This window comes from Nanorana parkeri, unplaced genomic scaffold, assembly GCF_000935625.1.
Source record: "Nanorana parkeri isolate BGI_ZX_2015 unplaced genomic scaffold, ASM93562v1 scaffold662, whole genome shotgun sequence".
Taxonomy (NCBI): domain Eukaryota; kingdom Metazoa; phylum Chordata; class Amphibia; order Anura; family Dicroglossidae; genus Nanorana; species Nanorana parkeri.
The window spans coordinates 742,519-751,865 of NW_017306930.1; the positions used below are offsets into that span (position 1 = coordinate 742,519).

Below are 9,347 nucleotides of genomic sequence, written 5' to 3' on the forward strand. Positions count from 1 at the left end.
GGGCAGGTGGCAGCGTTGATGCATCTCCCATTAGTACATTAGGGAACACGGGAGTGTGGTAGGAGCCATTGGCATTCAGCACCGGGAGGACTGGGTACATGGGGTTAATATGCCTTCCGGATGCTGCCTGACCTGGGACACCAAGATGGCTGCCACCAGAAGGAGGCGGAAGTACACTTGGCTGTGCAGGAAGTGACATGAAAGGTATACCAAGATGGCCACCACCGGATGTAGTAGGGGCGGGACTTCCGGGGTGTTGGCTGGGTATACCAAGATGGCCACCACTGGAGGGTGTCATAGGGGTGGGGGTGGTAAAGCCACCAGGGCCGGTAGTCGTCATAATGACCTGGGAGGGAGGAGCCACGGATGATGGGGCGTTAGACGAAGGGTGCGGTTTGGAATAGTTGTCTGTCCAGTCGCCGCCATTATAGGGCGGTGGCTCAAACACATCATCAGCTTCTGTGATACACATACATCATTTCATCATCTCGTTTACTTTGTGGAGAGCCTTGGCTGTACGAAACCAGGCTTCAGCTATTTTCATCAAACCCTTATCATTTAACTTCCCTCGATGTTCCCTTATCAAGGTACGCCAGAACTCTGGCTGGAGACGGACAATATCATGTTTCAAGTTACATTCTTTTGCTAACTTCTGTAATTTCTCTCTGCTTCAGCCCCCTCCCTCTCACTGCGTAGTGGACATTAACCCTTAGCACCAAGATGTCGGGAATCGCTGGGACAACAGGCTGATGGCCAAGTTTACGTGGGGGGGAGGGGTACCCCCCTTCTACTACTTTCACTAATCCCCAATTCGTTTCATCCACAGTGAACATTAACCCACAAACACATTTAGGACATGACATTACACCGTGGAACTGAGCCACTGGCTGACCGGCTAAGTTCGCCTCGGGGGGACCGATACGTCACCCCGGATTTCGGTCCGCAGACGCCCACTACAGGGTTCCTTTTATTTGGGGCGTAACAGCGCGGAACTGAACCACTGGCTGACCGACTAAGCTCGCCTCGGGGGGACCGATACGTCACCCCGGATTTCCGTCCTTAGACGCCCACTACAGGGTTCCTTCTTTCTCAGGGCATACAGCTCACCGAGATGAGGACGACCCCCTGTAGCTAATTCATTTAGCTCGGCTCAGCCTCGGCCCAGAGCCGCAAAACACACAAACAAATAACACACACAGCCAGCAGAAATCTCTTATGCAGGTTCTTAGCAAAACAGCCCTGGGCAAGGAAAAGTTTACCTGACTTTTGCTGCCCTCGAACAGCCAAGTGGACGTGACAGTGGATCAGACAGAAACAACTAGTACAGTGGTAAGATATTGAAATATGCCTACCGTACTCTCAGGGTTGCGCAAGCCCCCTTGGTCTGTCTGGCCCTCAGCCAACTGCCCGCATGTCACGGCTGCTCTTGGATCGGAACCCAGGGCCCCACGATTTTGGGCGCCAGCTGAAATGGATCTGAACCACAACTGGGTTCACACAAGATGTCTGCTGCTGTTTCTAATTATGTCGTTTTCGGTGCACCGGAGAAATCACAAACACAGGATTAAGGTTTATGACGCATCTACTTTATTCAGGGCGGTCTCTCTCCTTTATACACAGATAACAGGAGAGTGCTCGTCACACATATGCCCACCTCTGTTATCTCTAAATGTCTTGTACTATTGGGCAAACTAGAGGGGCTGTTAGTTAAAGTCTTGTGTCTCTCGCTAATTGGTTAGTCAAAGATATCTTCTGCCTGTAGCGTCCTCCCTCGGCATTCCTTTCATGTGTCCTCGGCGCACTCCCGAATACAGGATCCATCTTGGTTACGCATAGCAAAGCTAAAAGCTGAGTAAGGAAAGTCACAAAGCTAGGAAGCAAATGAAACTAATTCAAAACAATTTAAAACATAGAAAAGGACATTTTCTTGATATGATCCATATTCCTTCACAATATGAGCTCATTAACCTTTTAAGCGCATTTAATCTGTAGGCATAGTAGGCCTGTGCCTATAGGTAGGGAGAAAACGGCAGCTTTTAATTTTTATAGCTCTTAACAATACATGTTTTCCCCAACATTAGGCGATGTACAGTCTTCTCATATACGCTTATTTGCACATTGTAATACCAGAAAATGTTTTTTGGAACAGAGGTACTGCCTCGAGAGTCTAAATCTTTTGTGCCTATGGGCTCCAGTGATAGAAATATGGACTACAGTCTCCAGTAATGGAAATTTGGCCTACAGGTTCCAGTAATGGCGATCAGGCACCAGTAATGGTAATTTACCTTACAAGCTCAAGGAATGGAAATCTGACCTACGGGCTCCAGTAATGTCCTCCCGTGACCCTTAGGAGAACTATGGGGAAAAGCACTGCCCCATAGTTCTCCTTTAATAGGTTGAGCTAGATTTGGTCTGTGACAACAGTGACCCCTGGTGGGATCTCTGTGCAATTGGCATTATAAGAAACCAGTAGTCAGAGAAATATGGAGCCTCCAATTGCTAAATAATAAAAATACTAGTGTCCGGCTTAAAGGGCAAGTTTATACTTCTGCTTAGAAGCGCGTTTCTAAAAGTATTTTTTAATGAGGAGTTGCACATTTTTTTGTGCTTTTTACCATGCTATTTCATTAATTTCTATTCAATCCATATCCATTACACTGCATTACCATGCACGTTAACATGTGTTGCATTAAGTAATCCCATTCATTTGAACCACAATAGACCTAAGAATGGACATGCATAATTTTTCAGATGCAGCACACTACAACAGAGATGAGTTCCTTTTTGCTCATCTGCTTAACTACAATGCACTGTTGTCAGAGGCTACACAAATGTAGCCTCTGACAACAGTGCATTGTAGTTAAGCAGTACCTCAATTCCATCCACACAGTGCTATGACTACAAGCCTGCACCAAGGGGGAAGTGATTGGGGTCAGTAGAGGCAATTTATACCTGAAAAAATTCAAATAATCTGTCTGTCAGGATAATGTTAACATTTCATTTAATGTACAGGTGCCGCCTGTCATGGGGATCTCACTGAAAAACTGAAGCTGTTATATAGAATGCACATACTGCCTGGTGAGTACAGCACAGAAAATCGTGACCATTCTGCTGGTGTTATTTGCTTTTCCTGACTGTAATTTATTTTAATTTATACCAAAATATGATTTTAACTTTCAAGTACCGTATATACTCGAGTATAAGCCGTCCCGAATATAAGCCGAGGTACCTAATTTTACAAAAAAAAAATGGGAAAAAGTATTGACCCGAATATAAGCCGAGGGTGGGAAATGAGGCAGCTAATGGTAGATAGATACCAATAAAATTACATTAATATTTATTTAAAAGAAAAATAACCTAGCTCTGTAAGTGGAAAAGGGGGTACAGGGCTACATATCATGTACTACGGATCATTTAACCCATTCATATTAGCAGAGGATAATTGTAAATCTATTGTTCAGTGCACTCTATATGTAGTATATAGTACATGTACATATAGAGTGCCTGCAACAATACATTTACAATGATCCTCTGCTAACATGAATGGGTTAAATGATCCATAGTACAGGGCTACATACAGATCATTTAATACATTCATGTTAGTATAATTGTAAATGTATTGTCTGCACTGTATTAGCAGTATATACTCTATATGTAGTATATACTGCTAATACAGTGCAGACAATACATATATAATTGCTTAATGAATCTCTCTCTCTACCCCCGCCCTCCCTCCCCTCACTCACTGTGTCCGTGTGCCGGTGATCGATCATCACATCACGGAGAGAGCAGGGACGAGTCAGCGGCGCGCTGGTCCAGTGGGAGGAGCTCCAGGTGGGGTCCTAATTTAGCTGGCTCAGAGGTGCCTGCCCGCTAAATTACAACCCCACCTGGAGCTTCTCTCGCCTGATCAGCGCGCCGCTAACTCATCCCTGCTCCCCTGCCTGGTAAGTAAGATGACGCGCTGGCGCTGACTCGAGTATAAGCCGAGGGGGGGCACTTTTCACCCAAAAAAATGGGCTGAAAATCTCGGCTTATACTCGAGTATATACGGTAACTGACACTCGGGAGTTAAATCTTTAAAAAAAGCAATACATTACCTTAACTATTAACAACATCTTATTTGTGTATCACTCATCTATAGATCCTCAAATCATCTCTGCATTGGTGCTGCCACTGTCCTTCCTTCTGGAGGGTGGCTACTTTTGTTCCCCATGGTCCCTCCCTGTGTGTTGTACAGTAGTCACCGGTCTAAGCTCACTCCCGTGATGGACTACAAACCTCAATACAAATTGGTAAACTAAACATGAGCTTGTAGTCCATCACAGGAGTGAGCTTGGAGCGGTGGTTCCATTACACAGGGACCATGGGGAACAAAAGTAGTCACCCTCCAGAAGGAAGGACAGTGTCAGCACCAATGCAGAGATGATTTAAGGATCTACAGCCGAGTGATACACAAATAAGCTGCATTTTTATTAATACTTAAGTTATTGAATTCATTTTTAAGATTTAATTCCTGAGTTTAGTGTCACTTTAACTTGCAAATCTGAAAGGTAAAATCCAGTCATAACCGAAATGTAACCATTGAGACGTATACAGGCAGCATAGCATTAGTACTTTGTTTTTCAACCAGGCATTTTTATACTGCAGCAGTCCCTTTTTTTTTTATTAATCTGCTGATTTGGAATCATCTTCTTTAGATGTAAGAGAGTCATTTTACAAACACACCCAATGCAAGCTTCTTATTGTCACTCATATATACAGAAAGCCTAATGAATAAAATGATTCGTACAAAGCAATTTCTTACAGCCAACAATCAGATTCAGACCTACCTCGAAAGTTTGAATGTGACTGATGTTGCACAGAGAGAGGTATTTATACAAACCAGTCTTGAGAAAATACTCTTTTGGTGGAGCGTACTCTTGTATTTTGGCTGCAATGGATTGCACTCATTCTAGATTGAGTGAATGTTTTGACTGTAGCAGCACTGCAATGTGTGCTGGATAGCAAGAGCACATTGATACATAAGAGCTGAAATGATTTGCCTACAGCCACTGATCAGATTCAGTATCAAGTTTGATGTTATTAGTGACTGAAGAAATGTAACCCCAGTGTATCTGTGAAGATTCTAACTTTGCTAGCATGACTCATAATGGGAACCCCATTGAGACTGGTTGTATGTCATTTTCAGACCTGACATCGGACCAGGAAGAGCCAGACTCTGCTTTTGAGGCCACTCAATATTTTTTTGAAGATATCACACCGGAAAGTAGCCAAGGTAAGATAATATGTGTGTAAATGTGTACTAGTTGTCATGTACAGAACCTTCATATGAGTGCAAGCTGCCAGTTTATAACACATTTCTTTACATTGATTACATGTTATATATTTTTGATCACAGTGATCGGTTAGGTTTGTATGTAATGTGGGACATCCCAGCTTTCCATGTCACGCTTTAAAAATGGTGAATTTCATGGCAACAATAAAGTCATTTTATTTTGCGGACGTAGAAATAGACCCTATTTTAGACGGGTAACTGCCCTGTGTATTAATAGCATCATAAATATGTAATCTGGAGGGGGAAATCTCCCCACTGGGGACAATAATCAAAAAAACTCTCACTGTTGCTATATAATTTCCAATTCTTCTGGACAAAATAACTGTGATTGCTGTCTATATCCCTATTGGAGAGATTTCCCCCTATTTCCTGTCCCAGTGACCAGCCCATTGATGACTATGGAAATGCATGTTACAATCGTGGGTCAGCGCCTGTTGATAACACACAAAAACTTGTATGGAAAGGTACGAACTAAGCATGAGAACTGAACAAGACAAACAAAATGACCATGTAATGATAAATATTCCCAGGAGGGGGAGCACCTGTTATAACAAATACTATCCATTACCAATCCATTTATAGACTGATTACATTTTCATCAGAATGCCAAATAGGGCTAGCTAGTGGTCTATGTACTGAATGAAAATGAACAACTTTGTATTGTATGTTTGGCTATAGGTAAGGCAAGAATGTGCTGCTTAGAGACATAGAAAGACACTAAATAATAAATGATGCTATATTGTGAGTGGCCATTTTATTAGATGCACATATCTACTTCTCAAAAAGGGGTGCATGTCGTCAGCACCAGCAATCAGGAATATTCAGTAATCATCAAGGGGTTTAATGAATGCCAAGAAAACATTGCCCATATTACTCCAACACATACAGAATGCACCTTTGATACAAGACCAGGTGGAACCTGAAAGCTCAGAGTCTGTACAGACCCCACTGTATGTATATGGCAGAAAAAAAATGGAGATTTGTCAGAGCAAATGTGAAGACAGTCAGACAATTTTGAATTTTCAGGAGATCAGAAATAGCAGGCCACACATTTCTCTCCGTATACGTTTCCTTTAACATCCTCAAGACTGCCTAACAAATATTCTTTTTTTCCATCTCTTGTCATAAAGTCTCTGCGCTGGATTCAAAAAACAAGAAAAAGATGGAAGAAGGATTTGTGGCTGTCAGTCTTAAAACCACCAAAGGTAACACTAAGCCATTACTATGTCTGTGATACTGCTACACTGATAGGTAGTAAAGTTTTACATATATTTTTCTTGTTTTGAATTTGTTTTAATAGTTAAGAAGACAAGCCAGGAAAATCGGAATTATCTTCGTTTATGGGCACAAGAGAACAGATCAAGGCAAAAAGTTGCAAAGGAGTTGCCTAAATTAAACCAGGTAATGTACTGATTTGTTACTCTGAAAGAACACATTTTATAGTCTAGAGAATAAGAGGACATTAGCTAGCCTTTTTGTTCCTGGGCCCGTATGAGACACAAGCCAAGCAGGGAACCAACACTACAGTTGTTGCCTTGTTAAAGGAGAACTATGGGGTCAGTGTTTTTCCCCATAGTTCTCCTTAGGGTAACGGGAGGACACAAACTAGCGTCCTCCCGTTAGCCTAAGCTCAGTATACCGCGAGCTACAGCTCGCGGTATACTGAGACGCCGGAGCGGATCCCGACTTAGATGACGGGATCCGCCCAGCTGCGTGAGTGACAGCTGGCTCTGCCTATCTAGAGGCAGAGCCAGCTGTACCCGCCCCCTCCCCCGTCCGTTCCGCCAGTCAGCGCTGGCAGATCGAAGCGGAGAGGGGGGAATCCAGCCCCTCCCCCTGTCACGGCAGAGAGCCGTGACAGGATCGAGAGGTGAGCGAACCCGGTATGTGTTCGCTCACCTCCCGATCTACTGAGCCGACCTGTGACCGTCTCATTGTCACAGGTCGGCTAGAACTATGAGGTGAGTGAAAAGCACTCACCTCATAGTTCTCCTTTAATGGTTGTCCTTGTTCTGCTCTCTTCTATGCAACTGGTATTCACTACCTCTAGAATACTCTCATGCTACAATCCACCATTGACAGCTGTGGGGAGGTGGACAAGCCACTGCACTTTACCTAATGCGTGTAATATTTCTGATGGTTGGCCTTAGGATGGTTACTAAATTGGACCTAGCATGTTCAGGTGGAAGCCAACAATTGCAGGCCTCATATTTTTTTCATGATGGGTATACTTTGTTTGGGATGTGGGATATATCTAGCCATGGCACATTTTGGCTTTGAATTAGGCCTGGTTCACACCTAGGCGTATTGAATATATGCGCGTTTGTCGTGCGTTTCGTGACGCAATTCGAGGTAAAAAAAAGGCACGACAAAAGCGCGTTTCCGAGGGCTACTTGGCTGTATCCCAATGGAAACACGCAACAAAAACGCCCCAAAGAAGCTCCTGTACTCCTTTGGGCGTACGACGTTTTGTAGCGCGTTCATACGGCCTGTAATACGCCCAGGTGTGAACCATACCCATAGGAAATAATGGGATTTCGGTGTTTGAGCGTTTTGCATAGCGTTCGAACGCGCTACAAAACGCCCAGGTGTGAACCAGGCCTCAGGGTTAAAGTAGAACTCTAATTAGAGTAAAATAAATCTGTAAACATCGATAATGTCAGGTGGTATGCCCTTAATGTTTTGTTTTGATACACTGCAGCAGTACATGCTCATTAAAAGTTCAAAGTATCAGAATAGCTCCTATCAGCTAAGGAAAAGATACTAGTTATTGATGGAGGAACATTTACTGCTGGATGGGTTGCACTCTGGGAAATTACTAATATGTTGTCTGAAATTCACAGAAGCAAGATTAAGATCAACAGAAGCTTTTATTTACTGTGATAGGTCCACACAATGTTATGGAAAAGGTTGAACCACTTTTTTTATATTAAAATATCCATAACTTTTTTTATGCCGTCTGTAGTTCCTATTTAATCATTCTTTTCTATTTTCATATTGTATGCTTTTTAAGAAGTCTTATTTTCTTGTAGGGCCAGTTTATTGAACTGTGTAAAACGATGTACAATATGTTCAGTGAAGACCCTTGTGAGCAAGAATTGTATCATGCCACAGCTGCAGTCACTAGCTTACTGCTTGAGATTGGCGAGGTGGGCAAGCTTTTCTTTGTCCAGGTTCCAGAGGAAACGACTAATCAAAGCATCAAAGAGACTCCAGGCAAAAGTGAAAAAAAGCCCGTGCAGATATGCCAATATGTTCAGGGGGGAGGTTTCTCCAACAGCCCGGTATCTAGTGACAATGCAGAAGACCAGATGGAGGAAGTTAAGCTAGAAGACTCTTCCCCAAGAGACAATGGGGCTTGTTCCTCTATGCTGATATCAGATGATGACACTAAAGATGATAGCTCCATGTCCTCTTACTCTGTACTGAGTGCTGGATCCCATGAAGATGACAAACTGCAGTGTGAAGACATTGGTGATGACACCATTCTTGTGCGCAGTCAGCACCAAGCTTCTTTGCCTTCAAGCACAAGTCTAGACCAAGACTGGGCCATAACCTTTGAGCAGTTCCTTGCCTCTCTTTTGACAGAGCCTGCATTGGTGAGATACTTTGACAAGCCAGTGTCCATGATGGCAAGGATCACCAATGCTAAAAATGTCCGAATGATGGGGAAAACGTCCACAAGTGACTATGACATTTCAACTATTTCTGGATAGAGTTGACCATAAAAGGACTTTTTTGACTTAATGAAAACAAAGTTATACTCTTTTAATCTTTTTGGTAAAAAATGCACAGCTCGCCTACCCTTCCATATATGACTTATTAGCATAATACAGATTTAAACCAACATTTATAAAGGCCTGGGGTGAGCCGTTCATGGGTGCGGCTATTTTAAAAGAGGTATTTTGAATAACCTATAAGTATATACTAATCTGTAATGGTACAATATAAAGTGTATTATTTGTCCTCTAGCTATAAAGAACGTCTTGTCAAAGAAGAACATCAGGTT

General features: G+C 43.0%; 1 protein-coding gene across 2 annotated transcripts in view; it reads left to right on the forward strand.

Moving 5' to 3' along the window:
* TBC1D9 (TBC1 domain family member 9) overlaps nt 1-9,119 on the forward strand; it is a 42,666-nt gene extending 33,547 nt beyond the window's left edge. The window contains exons 17-21 of one of the 2 annotated variants that reach the window (XM_018563417.1): nt 3,013-3,078; nt 5,192-5,278; nt 6,469-6,543; nt 6,639-6,739; nt 8,371-9,119. In XM_018563417.1, the coding sequence (XP_018418919.1) occupies nt 3,013-3,078; nt 5,192-5,278; nt 6,469-6,543; nt 6,639-6,739; nt 8,371-9,054 (1,013 nt within the window). In that variant the 3' untranslated portion in view covers nt 9,055-9,119. The remainder of the gene's footprint in view (nt 1-3,012; nt 3,079-5,191; nt 5,279-6,468; nt 6,544-6,638; nt 6,740-8,370) is intronic. The other variant, XM_018563418.1, reaches the window with a different exon arrangement.
* The last annotated feature ends 228 nt before the right edge of the window (nt 9,120-9,347 follow it).